This window comes from Equus quagga, chromosome 6, assembly GCF_021613505.1.
Source record: "Equus quagga isolate Etosha38 chromosome 6, UCLA_HA_Equagga_1.0, whole genome shotgun sequence".
Lineage (NCBI taxonomy): Eukaryota > Metazoa > Chordata > Mammalia > Perissodactyla > Equidae > Equus > Equus quagga.
In genome coordinates this window covers 102,732,822-102,750,071 of record NC_060272.1, presented here as the reverse complement: position 1 = coordinate 102,750,071, position 17,250 = coordinate 102,732,822, and the positions used below count along the sequence as shown (strand labels likewise).

General features: G+C 40.9%; 2 protein-coding genes across 3 annotated transcripts in view; both read left to right on the top strand.

Moving 5' to 3' along the window:
* The window catches only part of PIP5K1B (phosphatidylinositol-4-phosphate 5-kinase type 1 beta), a 274,957-nt gene that overhangs the window by 59,080 nt on the left and 198,627 nt on the right, over positions 1-17,250 (top strand). The window lies entirely within an intron of this gene.
* On the top strand, positions 7,910-9,292 carry PABIR1 (PP2A Aalpha (PPP2R1A) and B55A (PPP2R2A) interacting phosphatase regulator 1). Its single transcript, XM_046664882.1, has one exon. The coding sequence runs from the start codon at positions 7,913-7,915 to the stop codon at positions 8,900-8,902; it is 990 nt and encodes a 329-aa protein (XP_046520838.1). The 5' UTR covers positions 7,910-7,912; the 3' UTR covers positions 8,903-9,292.

The following is a 17,250-nucleotide window of genomic DNA, read 5'->3' as shown; positions in this document are numbered from 1 at the left end:
TGGGTACCTGGCACATATGCCCTCGGTAAATGCAAGCTACTATTTATGATGATGCTAATGACAACAACATTGTCTGGTGAAAAGTGTCTTAATTGTAAGGGCTGAAGGAGTCCATCTTAGACTTTTAATTTTGAAAAGGAGAGTAAAGAAGAAAACTCTGCACCACTTCCTAATAAGTGGAAACTCACAGATTTCTGAACTCCATGGGTGGTAAAAATTCATTTCCTACTAACAAATCGAGCTGCAGGTGGAAAAGGCATACTGATGCTGAATTACAGTAGCACTCAGTCCATGAATGAGTCGGTTTGGGGGCGGAGGAATTAGAGCGCCCTTGTCTTTAATACTCTTGGTTGCATTTACTTGTCATTGTTAGCCTAAGGTAAAGCCGGGTGAAAGAAGAATAAATTGTGAACTGCTGTCTTTCTCAGTAATAAACCTTGCCATCTTAAAGTGTCTTAGAGGTTATGTGGCTCTTGGCTGTGCAGTTGTCACCCTCTAAAGCCAAAAAAAAATTTCCCTACAGCATGTAGCTTATGAATCTTTAGGTCTGGGGACAGCAGCTGCAAACTTCTTTGGAACATATGACCTGCTCCTCAGAGCATCCCTACAAGGTATCAGCTACATGGAGGGAAAGACACGTCTTGAGGACTGGTAACATTGAAACTCTGTCCACTTTCTTCCCTTTTACTCTTCTCATTTTGTCTGAGAGAAGCCGAGTTCAACTTGTTTGTCAGGCAAAGGCAAATGAGTGTCCCTGTGCAGTTTATCATATGCCAGGAAGGACAGTAGCAGACAGCAGTAGTTCAAAACAGGGTTTAAAGTGAATAAGAATAAGCCTGTGGGATTAGTCCCAATTGAAAAGTTTCACGTGACCAGGGAGGGGAGCTGCTGCCATCGGGATTAACAAATGGCTTGCTGCGGGAATAGTATTCACTGATCCAGTCCCATTGTTAGTTACTGTTGGCCTCCCTACCCCATGGCTCCATCTCTTCTCAGACAGACTCAGAGAGGGAAATTCTTCGAAATGCGGCATTTCTTATTTCTTCTTCTCAGAAGCTGTCTACCTGATTGCAAAGCAGCCCTTCAATTCATATCTTTTGGACCACAGAAATGTATGCCTCTAAAAATGACCACGATGTCAGGAAAGAAGATGAGAGAATTTTGTTCCACAGAATCAAACTGAAAGCAAGAAAGCAAGGGAAGCCCTCTGGTGAGAGTAGTAGACAAGTGGGCAGGCTCATTTTGTGATCATTGCACTGAGGATTTTAATAGAAACCAGTTTGTATAGGTCTTTGCTGTTTGCGAGGCCTATTATGGACATTGTGTCATTTGGTCCTTACAAAGAGGTGGTGTCCCTACTTCATAAATGAGAAAAGTGAAGCCCAGAGAGGTTGACAGACTTGTTCAAGGTCACAGTGCCAGCAGTCTGATGGTCTGACTCCAGGTTTTGAACTTTTTTTTGCTGTCATCCTGTTGTGCCCTAATGTGTGGAGCCCTTATCGAAGTCTCCCAGACACTCAACTGGAACACACAGCTAGGTTTGCAGCTTTTGCATGTTTTAAAGTTAACTTTATACATTATCCATAAAGCCATCAGTTCTTTTTTCCTTCTTGTCAGATGGATTAATCCTTCAAGGGAAAGACAGCAGACAGGCAGAGAGAAGCATAAAGCCACAGAAAAGGACACCAATCATAACCCTGGTTTTTTGCCAAAGGGAAGCACTAAAAATGGACACTGCCTAAAATGTATAAAATCAGCGAGGAACAAAGAGTGATACCAACTCATCTTTCTATTCTATTCAAAAGACTTAAGAGAGCAGAGTGGGGGCTAGCTGGCTGTTTTTAATATCTTCCCTGATATTCTCCTTGAAAAAACTGAAGAAAGTCAGTACAATCACGTTTATTTGTTTAGTTGAACTTTGCTGAGAGTCTAGGCCGTAAGCTTCTTCCAACCAGGCCTTTGAGGCCCTATCTACGTTTTTACTTCCTCCATCCGGTGGGCGTGGGTCCAAGCAAGTGGTGTGATGGCTTTTAGCTGTTACCAAACATGAAAGGTGAGAGGGGTCAAAAGCCCCTTGGTAAACTTCTGCTTTGATTTTCAAATCCTTGTTGCTTTAAAGTTCTAAGGATTAGATGAAGCAACCTCGAGGGTAAATACATATCTGCACTTAGCTGGCTCTCAGTCATTGGAAAGTGAATGGTCCATAAGTTTCTGAGATCATCTACTATTTTTCTTTCATCATGATAACAAAATAAGTTCCTTGTGGCCAAAATTGTGTCTTTAAACACAATTCTCATTCTTCCCATGTGTAATAACAGCCCCTGCTGAGTTCTTTTGATGTTAGTTTAACTCTGGTCCATTTCATGGATTATGCTAGGAGGATATTGCAGAGCCAACTTTCAACAGAGTACACAAAGATTGCAGTTGAGAAAGTCAAAGGCTATAAAATAGGCTTCATGTCCCCCTTCATAGAAATAACTTTGAGGGCACCGTGGGAGCAGGACTAAGGGTTGCCAATGGTTCTGTTGGTGATCTGTAACAGGTCTCAGACAAGTATCCAGGGTTTATGTGAGGCTGCTGGGGTCTATTGGTGTTTAGAGCCCCAGGAAAATGTAACTTGAGGTGTGCGTCTGTCTCCATCCTTTCTCTTGTCAAGGCCAGCCAGCTGGTCTTCCCCTGATGCTGCTGTGCATCAGAGAGATTTGGAAACTCAACATCCCAGTTTAGAGTTAGACTTGTGGTTAATGTTTGAACAAAATATCTTCCTTCCAATTGAACCACATTCTTATTCTATTCTGTCCTCCATTTACATTCTGAGTTCCCATTCTCTTTTTCTATATTGATAGCATTTTGAGGTCTGACTTCATATAAAGTGTATACATTTCAACTATTTAGCTTAATAAATTTAAATACATGTACACCTGTGTAACCAGCACTCAGATCAGCATATGGAACATTTCCTTGTGCCCCTCCCAGTCATAGTCCTAAGGGTAACCACTGTTTTGACTTCTACCACCATAGATTGGTTTTGACTATTCTTGAACTTCATAAAAATGGAGTCATAGAGTATGTACTCTTTTGTGTTTGATTTCTTTCATTCAACATTATATTGTAACTCACTCATGTTGTTGAGTAAAGAATTCTATTGTATAGTTTATTCACCCATTCAACTGTTTATGAACATTTGAGTTGTTTCCATTTTGGGGCTATTATAAATAATAATGCAAGGAACATTCTTGTACATGTCTTTTAGTAGACATAAGCATGCATTTCTCTTGGGTATATATCCGGGAGTCATAGCACATGCATATATTTTCTTTTGGTGAGTACTGTCAAAATATTTTTCCTAAGTAGTTGCACCAGTTAACACTTCTAAGTTCCTATACTTTGAAAGTACAGTTTTCCTCTGCAATATTTTTATTCTAGGTTGGTGACACTGGATGACGTGGGATGTTGAGGTATTTGCCAGTCCATCTCAGATTATACGTGTAAATATACACGTCCATATTTGACATTTATGGATCCAGAGGTGGATATTTGCCTTGCCATATGCTTAGAGATTTAATAATGAGAAGTTGCCCATAGAAATTAAAAGGAAATTGTTAGTTTAAGAAAATATAGTATTAATCACAATAAAGTTTAACTATTGAATAGATGTCAGATTTTATGATTTAGGAATGAGCATGAATTTCAACTAACTGTGTTATTTAATTCATACCCGGAGTGAAACCAGAAGGATGAATTCACTCAGAGACAATTTCCTGAATCCTGCCTCTGGCGTTATTCATTTGCAACAGGCTGAATTGCATTTTACGGCTGCTGTTTTTTCTCATTTCTCTTTTATTCCTTTGAGAGGAAGCAGTAACTAAATATACTAAACACTGCTTAGAATCCTCAGCACCAGGCGTTTTAATTCTATCAAGTGTGTATCAGCATATGATTGAAAAAGAATGGAAATTTAGGGTTCACATAATGGTTAGTTCAAGTAATCTACCTGTGTGGGCTGGAGGGCACTATAATAATAATAATCTCCACATAAGAAAAAGAATTGTCCAAGTAGGGAGTACTTAAGAATCAGTCTAGAATAGCCTGTTAAGCTGGATTTTGAAATAATGGAGTTCTCTTCCCTTTTGCACAAAGCTACGTTAGTCCATTCATTCATTCACACAATGATGCAGCCACTACTGATTGACTGCTATGTATCAGGCCCTGTTCTAGATACTAGTGTATGGCAGGAAACAACACAAAGGCCTCGCTCTGCTGGAGCTGACCTTCTTAAGGATCAGAGGCAAGAAAACAATACGTACATATGTGCCATGTGGTGCTCTGGAGGAAAATAAAAACAGTAAGGGGCGTGGGAGTGAGTGTAGGCTTGGTCTTGGGAACTGCTGATGCTTTTTATAAGGTAAGGTCAGAGAAAGCCTGTCAGTCAATGACATTTATGCAGAGACCTGAAGGGATGAGGCAGTGTGAACATCCACTGGAAGAAGAGTAAGCCAAGTGGAGTCGGGAGGTGCCTGGTGGGCTGAAGGACAGTAAGGAGTCCTCGGCAGTTGGAGGGGAGGCAGTGAGGGAGAGAATAGTTGGAGGTGAGGTCAAAGGGACAGCAGGGACCCAGAACAGATAAGGCTCTACAGACCATTACAATGACTTACAATTACAGACATTACAATTACTTTTTCTCTGAGTGGGAATTCACTGAAGGGTTTTGAACAGAGAAGTGAGTATTCCAGTCTTTTTTTAAGGATTGCCTTGAACATTGGGTGAACTGACTGTAGAGGCAAGGGTAGAAACAAGGAAACAGTGAAGATCTCTAATAGGTGTGTTCAGGCAAGAACCAAATGGCATAGATGTTTGATTTGGAGGACTTATCACCATCTCTGTGCTTTATTACTAAAGATGATCATTGTTTATCCAGACACGGATGAATAATGTCAGCACAGTTGAGCCACATTAGTAATAATTTAGTAATACGCAAATTAGAAATATGCTATGGATATTATAAAGTAAGTTCTAGAGTTAATGCTTTTTCCTCTTTAATATTAATTTTCTTCTGGACGCTCTTACTCCTCTCTTCCCTGTTTTTATTTAATAATGTTGTACCATTCTTTCAGCTGCTCATACTTGAACTCTAGTCATTTGTGACTCCTCTCTCTTCATCCTCTGTACATCCAGGCCGTCAGGTGCTGTGGTTAGTCCTGTCTCCCAAATCCATCTCCTTTTTCTGCCATTCCCAACTTTAGATTCTCCTTTTATCCCAGAGTTAGCAATCAGATTCTCCTTCTCTAATCCATGGGAAATGCAGCAAAAAGAATATATGTTTTGAAGTGAGACCTTGATTCAGATTGGTTTAGCTCTTTGTTCTTCCATGTCACTGTAGCGCCTTTTTCACTTTTGAACTTCAGTTGTTCCTCTATAAAATGAGCATAACAATATCTAATTTATAGGATCGCAATGAGGATTAAGTGGGACTATGGAGGGTTTAAAGTGCCTGGCAGGTTGTAGGCGCTTAGAAAATGTTGGTTCTTTCTACCTTCTGTTCTTCCACTTGACTCCATCCCTGATCTGTCTGACAGGTCCTAAAGTGTAGCTCTCATCGTGTCATTCCTCTGGTCAAGAACCTTCAATGGTTCCCTACTGTCTCACATGTTAAATATAGGCACTTTTGCCTGGCATTCAGAGCTCCAATTCTCTCATTCCAACTTCCATTTCCAACTTTTTGCCCATTACTGTTGTTCTCCATGTACTTCATGTATTAGCCAAATTCACTATTTTCTTTTCATGCTGCCACTTCTACATAAAATGTCATTTCTCTGTTAAAATCATACCTACCCTTCAAATCCTGTCTCAAATACTGTTGCCTTCACAAAGCTGCAAACAATCTGGAAGTGGTTTATCCCAGTCCTGAAACGTCATTATACTTGGAGGAAGCAACATTGTGCCCAGTCTCTGGAGCCAGAAAGCCCAGATCCTGCTACTTACTGTCATCCTGGGACATAATCTCTGCATCTCAGTTTCCTCTGTAAAATGAGGACAATAATACTTACCTCTTGGGTTGTTGTGAGGATTAAATGAGATACTACATGTGAAGCACCTTGAATAGTGACTGGCACTTGAAAAGCTTAAATCAGTTTCTAATTAATTATAGGAGTGAATGATCAACATTATTTTATCATCAGGACCTGTATTTTACAGGGACCTCAAATTAAAAACTGTTTGAGATGCAGTGGAAAGAGACATGGAGTAGGAAGCAAGAGACTTGGATTCTAGTACTGGTTCCCAGCACTAAATAAGCTGTGTGATGCTGAATATGTCACTTAGCCTCTCTGAATCTTAACGTGAGCTGCAAAATGAGAGGAGGAACAAAAATCACTAAGCTCTCTTTCAGTTTGGATCGCCACATGGATATCTAACAGCCACTTCCAACTCAAATTGACCAAAGAACTCTTAATTTCCACTTCTCCAAACACACTCCTTCCCTATCTCAGTAAATGATACTACCATCTACCCAGTTTAAGTAAAAAAAACCTATGAGTTGCCTTTGAATTATGTTTCTTTCACCATCTAAATCTAAGCCATCTGCCAATCCTATTGGTGATACAACCCTAGTCCAGTAATCTCTTCTTTGTACCATTGCCATAGGTTCCTAATCTGTCTTTCTGCCTCCCCTCTTGCCCTCTTTCAGTCTATTTTCCACAGAGCTAAAGTGATACTTAAAACCTAAACCAGATAATATCACTCTCCTACTTGAAACTCCCCAGTGGCTTTTCATCATACTTAGAATGTGATCCAAACTCATGTACCCCTTCACACCCTTCCCCCCCTTATGCTTCAGCTGCACAGCCCTTTTTTGTTTTACTGCCAGTTCACCAAACTCATTTATTGATCTCTTTTCCCCCGGTAGAAATTAATCTCCTCATATTAGGGCCCATTTCCTAGCACAGTGCCTGGTGCATAGAAGGTATGCAGAAAAATCTTGACTGACTGAATACATGAAGAAATAAATATAGACCCATTTTAATGAGATGTCAAAGTGTCTATTAATTACATGAGCCAAGTATTGTGTTTTTATTTTTAAAGTGTGAGGACCTATTCATTTTGTCTTCCTTTAATCCTTCATACTGAATGAACATTATTGAGCACGATGCTTATGCTGAAAATATAACTGGAAATAAAATAATAGTAAAACATTTATAGGTTGGTTTTTTCCCCCTAACCCAAATAGTTCTTAAATTTAGCATTCTCTCCATCTCCTCTCCCACAGTACCACCTTAGTGCCAATCATCATCCTCTCTGGTCTTTTTCCTGGAGGTTCTAGTCTCCCAGTAATGTATTCTCCAGACTGCAGCCAGCGAGCTTTTCAGTCGCTATTATAATCATGCTTGAAAACCTTCAGAGTTTTCATTGTTCTCAGAATATATGAAAAGCAGAATGTGGACCACCTCACATCTTGTCAGCCCTCACTCTCCACTCCAGGCCATACTCCCTCACTTCCCTCCGTTCCTCCCGTCCCTCCTGGTTTCTGCCTGCCACCTGGCTGGGAGCCCTAGCTTCCCGCTTCCCGGACAGTTGCACATCACACCTGTTTCGCCTACTTCTTCAAATCTCAGGAGATTGTCCCTTCCTCGGGGAAGCCCTCTCTGGTTAGGCCACGCCCCATTCCCCATTATACAGCTCCACATCACCTCTCTTTCAGAGCTCTTGTTTTTTAAATATATACTCCCGAGTATAGCAACCTCATTAACACGCGTTAATGCGACGTGCGCGCAACAGCTATTTGCGGAAGAAAAGCATACAGACTAGCCGCCCAACCACTCCTCGCCCCTCCCCCTAGGGCTCCGGCGCAGCTGTTACGTATTAAACAGGCGCTGCGACGAGGGAGATCTCAGGGCGCCTGCGCGATGGGGCACGCATGCGCAGAGGGCCGAGTCCGCTGACAGATTCCCGGTGGCGGCGGCAGCAGCGGCGGCCCTGGACTGCGGGGAATGGGAGTTCTAGGTCTCTGACTGAGCACTGCCCCCGCCTCCCTGCCTCCGACATGGCTCAGGAGAAGATGGAGCTAGACCTGGAGCTGCCTCCGGGGACGGGTGGGAGCCCGGCGGAGGGCGGCGGCAATAGCGGCGGCGGGGGCCTCAGGAGGTCTAACAGCGCCCCCCTGATCCACGGCCTCAGTGACACTTCGCCGGTGTTCCAGGCCGAGGCGCCGAGCGCCAGGCGGAACAGCACGACGTTCCCGAACCGCCACGGCCTGCTGCTACCGGCCTCCCCCGTCCGCATGCACAGCAGCCGCTTGCACCAGATCAAACAGGAGGAGGGCATGGACTTGATCAACCGAGAGACGGTCCACGAGCGCGAGGTGCAGAACGCAATGCAGATAAGCCACTCCTGGGAGGAAAGTTTCAGCCTGAGTGACAACGATGTGGAGAAATCCGCCTCCCCGAAGCGCATCGATTTCATTCCGGTGTCACCAGCGCCGTCACCCACCCGGGGAATTGGGAAGCAGTGTTTTTCACCATCCTTGCAAAGTTTTGTGAGTAGCAATGGATTGCCTCCAAGTCCTATTCCCAGCCCAACGACCCGATTTTCTACCCGGAGAAGCCAGAGTCCCATTAATTGCATTAGACCAAGTGTTCTTGGACCATTGAAAAGAAAATGTGAAATGGAAACTGAGTATCAGCCAAAGAGATTTTTCCAGGGAATTACCACCATGCTTTCTTCTGACGTTGCACAGCTGTCAGATCCTGGTGTGTGTGTGTCTTCAGATACCCTTGATGGAAACAGCAGCAGTGCCGGATCTTCTTGTAACTCACCAGCGAAAGTCAGCACTACCACCGACTCTCCTGTGTCGCCTGCCCAAGCGGCCTCTCCGTTTATTCCCGTAGATGAACTTTCATCTAAGTGATTCGCCCACCCATCCTGAGACTCGGTTTTTTGGCAATAGAGAGAAAAATCAAGTTGGAGCAAGCACTGAACTTTGTCGATTAATTGGAGGCTATTTCCTATTTGACCCTTTTCCTTTTTTGGAATTTCCTGAATTGTCGTTATTCTAGAGAACTTTTATGTCAGGTTCCTGCGGATGCCCTTGAATTCAGTGTAGTAATATTTTCAGACGTTTTCCCAATAAGTGTGTTGAAGCATACATCTTTACGCTGCTAATGTGTCTAAATACATATGTTATCCCTTGATTTTTTAAAATAATTGAGAGCTCTATTTATTTATGGGATTATTAAGTTCTGATGCAAATATAAATGTTGAATTAATCAGCATAGTAAACTGATGTTTTAAAATTCCATACTTCATGCCCACACTAATTTTTAATGTTATTTTCAGTGATTGCTAATTTCTATTTGATAAAGAACAACAAGTTACCTATTTACAGCCATTTTTAAAATGTTAGTTATGTCAATCCAGTGGTTGTCTGTTTTACCCAGGAATCCTTGGATATTTAATTTTCTGGGTACAGAAGTGGATGGGAGGGGGAATGATAAAAGAACAAAATATAAGAGTTTGCAACAAATCTTTTAAAATATATAAAAGTAAACGTATTTAAGAAAAAGATTTTCTAATGAAATTTTTAATAATAATTCTAGTAAGTCCTACAAATATAACTACTATACAGAAAATGAATTTTTTTTTTTTTTGCCAGAAAGTGCATTCTCTTGGGTATAATCCTAAAGTGAAATGGGACAGTGCCTTGCAGTCTTAGCCCACTGTACGTAGGCTGAGGCCAGGTTCTCTCTACCACTGCAAACTTAAAAGTTTTTCAAGTGTAGAAAATGTGTGGGAAGCCCTGTTAAACTTCAGCAGAGCACCCAGGCAGGTAAAACCCTCTCAGTCTTTGATATGCTTTAAAATATCCAATTGTGCCTCAGTGAAAATCCTTGCCAACCAGGAGCCAGAGCAACTTTTGGCTGCTTTTCTGCTCTGCCCATCTGTCACCTTCCGGGTTTTCCTTGGCTCAGGAAGGAAGCAGCTGTTTCCTTGCCAACAGGTCCTTCCTCTCCACCTCCAACCAAACTAGGGCATCATCAGTTAGACAAAGGTACAGTGTGATTTGGATCTCTGACGGTGAGCAACAACAGGACTGGATTTGTTTCAGGCACCTCTGTGGTTAAAGCTACAGCTGGAGTTGACTGCCTTGAGGCTATCAGTTAATTAAGGGTCAATAACTTCCAAGAGAGAATCAGTGGAGAGTCACATAGGTAAATCATTATTTAACTTAGGTTTTATTAAAGGTAGAATTGTGAAATGTTCTTCTCTTTGCCTTTTACAATTAAGACAAAAATATGAAAATATTTGATAACAAAGGGTTTTTTTATGTTATACTTCCAATATCTTCCTTAACTTGATAGATAGAAAGAGGGAAAGAATAGTAGACAAAAGGGGAAGGGGAAAAAAAATAAAAGACTAAGAGAGACCAAGACAAAAAGCTCTGGCTTACTTTTTTAAGTTGTCGCCTACAGAGACTTTAACGATTCTGTGAAACTTTTACAACTATGAGAATAAATGGAACTGGTCAACTTTTGACAGTTGCCTCAAGAATTCAGTGAAATTACATCAAGGGTAAGATCGTATCCACAGGATTAAAATTCTCTGTTCTGGTTAATAGTATTCATGTGCTCCAGTCCTGACCTTGTTCCTCAAATTCAAAGCTATATATCCATCTTCCTGTTGGGCACCTGGACCTGCTTCCAGAGGTACTTTGACCTCAGCATCTCCAAAACAAAATTTATTATCTTTTCATTTAACCTGTTCTTGAATTACCTAAATCGATGCCATCGCTATCTAATTTCCTAAACTAGAAGCCATGGGAAGCATCTTTGACTTTCCCTTTTCCCTATCTGTCACATTCAGCTTAATCCACCAAGTCCTGTCTTCTGAAATGAATCTCAAATCTCTCCCCTTCATACTCTCAGTTGCCCCTGATTTAGCTTAAGTTCTGGCCGAAGTGATCTCCCAGCCTATTTTCTTACCTCCCTTTTGGCCCAGACTTCACACTGCCTCTAAAGTGATCTTTCTGAAATGTAGACTTGATTTTTTTACCCTCTTGCTTAAAACTTTATATGCTTCCCTATTTCTTACAGTTTAGGGAACGCTTTCTTTAGCCTGGCGTTTAGTAAGTTCCTTTGTGAACTATTCTCTAACACAGCTTTAATCCTCTCCTCATCCTCTGCCAATACACATCCTTCTTGCTCTGCAAACACTGGACTGCTTGATATTCTATAAATATGCCATGTACTTTCACGTGTTTGTACCTTTGTATAGATTGTTCCTTCTCCCTAATATGCCATTCATATGCTTTTCAGCCAGGCAGATACTTTATTTCTTTATATTGAGTGTGAATTTAACTATGAAATAATGTATACTTGTTGATTATAAAAAAATTTAAACAATGCAGATATCTATATAGAAAAAAATCAAAGTCTGCCTTTTACTATGTAAAATTTGTCTTCCCTTCCCATGGGTAATTTCTTTTAATAATTTGGTATATATTGTATAAGTTGTGTTACTCCGCATTTGATGTATATACGTATATAAATTCAGGAAACCAACATGTCATTGACATCTCTCTTCTTTTCTTTCCCCCATGTCTAATCATTCACCAAGTCTTACTGATTTTATCTTCCAGAGTTTTTCTCCTTATTTTCATCTCTACTGCCACCCTGCTCCAGCCTACCATCATTTCCCTCTTAGGCTTCTGAAACAGCCTCCTAAGCCCCATTTGTCCCCATCACATTGACTCTGGTTGGCTACCCATTCATTCTCCGTATAGCAACTAGAGTAATCCTTTTAAAATTGCAGGTCTGATCCTTCCATCATCCAGCTTAAAGCTTTTCATTTGCTTCCTGTTGTTCTTATGGTGTACCAAAATGTATTCATTCTGGCCATGAGGCCCTGTGGGATCTGGCCTTTGCCTTGCCCTCCCCTTGTTTTCTGTGCTCCACCCTACACTGGCTTGCTTGCTTCTTTTTAAATACATCATGTTCTCTCCTATTTTAGGTCCTTTTGCCAGATCCTTTTCCCCGAAGGTATAGAGAAACCTTTATTTCTGTAAGCTTATTTTTCTGTATAGGCCTTAAGTTTTAAATCAGATGAGGCTCTGCAAGTTTAAATAGACAATTTACATTATCACATTCTTGTTCATAACTTCAGTCATTACTATGTAGAATGTAAGGGCTTAGCTCATGTAAGAATTATCCTTCAAAATACATTTTTTTAAAGTGTTAGTATTACTAATCTATAAACTTTCTGCTAGAAGTCCCAAAGCACATATCAACATTTAAAGTACCATTTGTCGCATGTAGCAAACCTCTATGGTACATTTTCCTTTATTGTGTTTGTTAAAAATACAACGTAAATGGAAAACATAATTAATGGTCACCAAATCTGTAGCTGCTGGATGTCGGAACCTTTAAGTATACGTAAAAGGTTGATGGAATCAAGAATCACCGGGATCAGGTTGTCTTCCAGTGGTCCACATCTATTAGTTCAGTGGGTTACATAGCTACAGCAAAAGACCACTCTTAGAGATTTGGCAGTAAGATGGGGAAAGGATCAATGTTTCTGAGGGAAACAGGACTGCGTATTTTTTCATATGGACATGTTTATAGATGAGTAGAGAAAGTATGAAGGTCCAACAGAGAAGTGGAAGATGGAGGATAGTTGCTGGAACGACAAACCAAAGAAGATTATGTAACCTGCATTTCCTGGGTAGCATCAGAGAATAGAAGAAAGAGTTGACCTTGGAAAGGAGGTGTGGAAGCATTTTTTTTCCTTTTGAAACAGGAAGGAGAGTGAAAGCCTAGGCAGAGATAATCGGTAAATGTTGAGTTGATTTGCTGTTGCAGCACTTTAGGGGTGTGGAGGAAGGTATATGAAAAGTGGAAAGGATTTATATCCAATTGCTTCTGTTTTCCAGTTATTGAGGAGTCTAGGATATTTGAGGATGGGGCAGGAGTAGATTTGGAAGCTTGAGTGAAATAAAGGTTTAATATTGCCTCTATGAAAATCTGTAAAGGAGTGACTTAAGGGTGAATAGAAGGTTTATATGTTGGATGCCAGGTTGCAGTTCGATGGCAGGTACAAAAGACGTGGATTGGATTGACCTCGGTTGGGGTATTGGTTTAGTAGGTACTAGGTAAAGTCCAACGTGAAGCAAATAAGGATTCTGCTGAAAGTGCGGTTGAGTGACTGGCCAAGGCCTTGAGGATGGTAAGAGACATCAGTAGTGGGTGATGGACTACGCCACTTTTTGCAAGGTCTTACATCACAATCAGTCATGACCAACGGTAGGGGGAATTTAATCTCTACTGACCTCTCACTTTAGCAGTTTTGACCATATTTTTCATGGCTAATTTTGTTCAGTTAGAGAATCAATCCTAAATCAGCAAGCCTTGAGTTCCACTTACTCACTGTAGCCAAGACCGTTCTTTATGCCTTCCCTAACTTGCCATCCAAGTGAAAAATTTTCTTAAAAGTTGAAACAACCTTTATATAAAAAATTATAAATACTTGCTACATGTTAGGCACTGGTCTAGGTGCTAAACAAATGTGTTATTTCATTTAATATTTATCACTGTTATCTGAGATGAGTGCTATTATTATCTTCATTTTATAAATGAGGAAATGGAGGCACAGAGAGGTTAAGTAACTTGCTCAGGATTCTGAAAGTGGGAGGTAGGCAGCGTATGGTAGTGGTTCAGACACAGACTATGGAGCCAGGTGGCTGTGGTAAGGATTAAGTGGGTCACTATGTGTGAAGTCCTTACAAAAATGCTGGACAATTTCTGAAGAACTGTCACCTTATTGTTATTGTGGCGGTGGTGGTTCTCATTGTTGTCATCCGGCGTGAACTTGCTAAGGAACATTGTCTTTATCATCCTTGACTGATGAAACTCCTGCTTTCACGCTCAGTAACAGGCTAACAGTAGATTCTCTACCCTTCGAGGTAGGCTGCCCTTATCTAAGGTGAGTGTTCTCAGCGTTGGAGAATCTTCCCCTGAGCGGACACTTCCCTCTGTAACTTCCACCATTTAATTCAAGCCCAGCTCTCTGGAAAATGCAGAACAAGCCTTATCTCTCTTTTTTAGATGATAGCCCTCCCTTCACAAGTCAGAAACACTGATCTCTCTGTAATTACCTCTTCTTGCTTCTGGGTTTGAGAAATCTTGAGCAGTTTTTTCAGTGTACTTCCTCTGTGAAATAGAGCTATGGTTGCTTGGCAGCAAAGACTTTCACCAGATTGTGATCCCTTTAAGACTGTTTGCTTTCCCTAGTGGGAAGGCAAGAGATAGCCTAGTAACATGAGCCATTGCCAACAACAATAACAATGATGATAATAATAATAATTAGCGCTCATATTTATTGAGCTCTCAATATGGGCCTGGACACTGCATGCAGTGCCCTGCATGTGTGAGTTCATTTAATCCTCCTGACAGCCCTGTGAGGCGGGTGCTATGATTGTTCCCATTTAACCGATGGGAAAACCAAGTACATTTTCTTAAGTCTCTATTACTTTCTATTTTTTTTCCTTTTGAATTTAAGTCTTTTTTGTCTTTTCCTTATGAACAGACTTTTGTTCTTATTTGAGATAAAGCCTATTTTCCAGCATGCTAGTTCTGCCACTTCTATTTTAAATCAAATGATATGTTTATTAAAAATGATGGCTTTAGACATTATAATCATATTAGAAGAAGCTCTCAGGATTTTCTTTTGTAAGAGGTAAAACAAAGTGGTATAGAAGGAAATCATGGTTTACGTATATTTAAACATTTGCTATTTGAAATAAGAAATCCCCAAACCACAAACAAATTTTAGATTATAGTTTATTTCATTTTAAATATATATACATATATACGCTATGTTGTATTTGAGTTACACAGTATCTTTGGTTGTCCTTAGATTATCGTTCCTAGGGAAATGTAAACAGGAACCATTTTGACCCTCTTCTCCCCTGCCCAAAAACCCTGTAAGTTAAAAATATGTCATTTTTAAGAGGAAAAATAACAGCAGGATTTAAAGAATTGAGCCAAAATCTTTTATTACCTAAATAATAACAAGCTTGCTTTCTTTCTCTACAAATGTACACGCACACAGCTGACTGACTGTATTAGCCTTGCTCTGTGTGCTTGGAGCCATCTTTAGCTTTCCTCCCATTTTAGATTTCCTTTTCTCCTCCTCGGGTTTCTTAGGTAGGTAGATTGGACTTTGTAAATCACGTACACACACATGAACAAGTACTATTGGTGAGAGTGTTTCGTGCTTTTATTTTCCATCAACTTTCCAAATTCCAAGTGTTGTCCTAAAAGAGAAATAGGTGTTTGATTCTTGTACCTAAGATCTCTTTGTACCTGATTTCTCTTTGAACTTCTGGAATAAATACTTAGGGAGCTGTGAAAATCACTCATTAACAAGTTCTAAGGTAGTATGACTGAAACTAGAGAACAGAGAACCTACTGCTTTTATTTACCTGCGAAAGTTCAGTTCTCTGTCAGTGCCAGGGACAGTTCTGGTTCTTTTCCAGTTGCCTACAATGGTCTTCCAAACCAAACGAACATCTAAGGCTTGGCCAGCGAGGCATGTTATGAAAGAAGATAATTGAGAAAGATCTTTTGTGCCCTTGCAAAGTAAAATGGTTTCTTGAAGTATCCGTTCCTGTGATTCAGGCAATCCCTCCCCCTCTCTTTAAGGACAAAGAAGTATTTTACTGTTACAATGCCAAGAGGATTACCGGAACTCCAGAGCAACAAGTAGCTATTGAGTGTTGGTATCTTTTAGAAAGAAAAATATGAGATGTTCAGGAGGGAAGGGGAGTGGGGAGATGATGGATGGATTGGGTATTTCCTTTGTCAGGTGAGCCCTTTCTTGAACTAGAATCGTGAGCTCCCTGTTGAGTAGAGAGTGACACTGGTGGGGGCTTTCTTCATGAACATTTCTTAACCCTTTGTTCCACTTCATTTGGGATTTGGAGTTGAATCCAAATGTGTTTAAGAGTTTCTCTGAGCATCTTTGCCTTACTTAATGTTCTCTTCTTTTGAGTCTTCTGAAAAAATTGTAAATAATGATAATTATCAGGTTACTTTGAGTCACGAATTAAAATTCTTGGCGCACTTTACCTTACCAATTTATACTAGGTTTCTAACTCTGAATTAAAATTTTATACCCATCTATATAGTCTTTCTCAAGGCCCCCTTTTACCATACTTCTTGCTGCCAGATATTTTTAAAATGCAAACCTGAAATGGAACTTTAATGGCTACCCCTTAACTTCAAGATTAAGTCAAACATGCAGTATGAGTGAAAGAAGACCTCTCTACCTCCACATATCCGCTGAACTCCAGGACTCAAGCCCCTCTGAGCTGCCTGAGGTTCCCCAAGGCTTCATGCTCCCGGGTACTGGCTGTGCTTCGACAAGCTGTGTCCTCTGCTTAGAATGGCTCTTCCTCTCTTCTTTGTCTACAGTCCCTACCAACTCTTTCCGTATCTACTACTTAAAAACCTAGCCCAAGGGGCACAGCTTCTGGAAAGTCTTTCCTGATGGCCCCTCCTCTCCAGCCTTGGTCAGTTAGATGGCCTTCTTCTGTGATCCTTTGTACCCAGAGCTTCCTTCTATAGAGGCAATTAATGGGCTGAATTGTACTTGAGTTACACACAGTATCCTTGGTTGTCCTTAGATTATCGTTCCTAGGATTACAAACCATTTGTCTGGTTTCTTCTCTTTGCCCTGTGCAAAAACAAAGCTTTAGCCTTTTACTTATGTCCCTACTGCTTGTGCTAGCCCAGTATAGTTACTCAAATTTGTACTGAGTGGATGATTAATGGATGGATATATGGATGAACAAATGGCACAGATTTTTTTTTTTTTTTTGAGGAAGATTAGCCCTGAGCTAACTGCTGCCAATCCTCCTCTTTTTACTGAGGAAGACTGGCCCTGAGCTAACATCCATGCCCACCTTCCTCTACTTTATATGTGAGATGCCTGCCACAGCATGGCTTGCCAAGTGGTGCCATGTCTGCACCCGGGATCCGAACCGGCGAACCCCTGGCCGCCGAAGCAGAACGTGCACACTTAACCGTTGTGCCACTGGGCCGGCCCCTGGCACAGATATTTTAAGAGAAAGGAATGTAGTAAGATTCTTAGTGGAACAAGTCTATCACATGACCAGGCTCTTTATAGTTTGCTAAGAGACTGGAAATTCATTCACTAAGCAATTTCAATTAGAGTACCTGTTATGTGCCTCACACTGGCTGG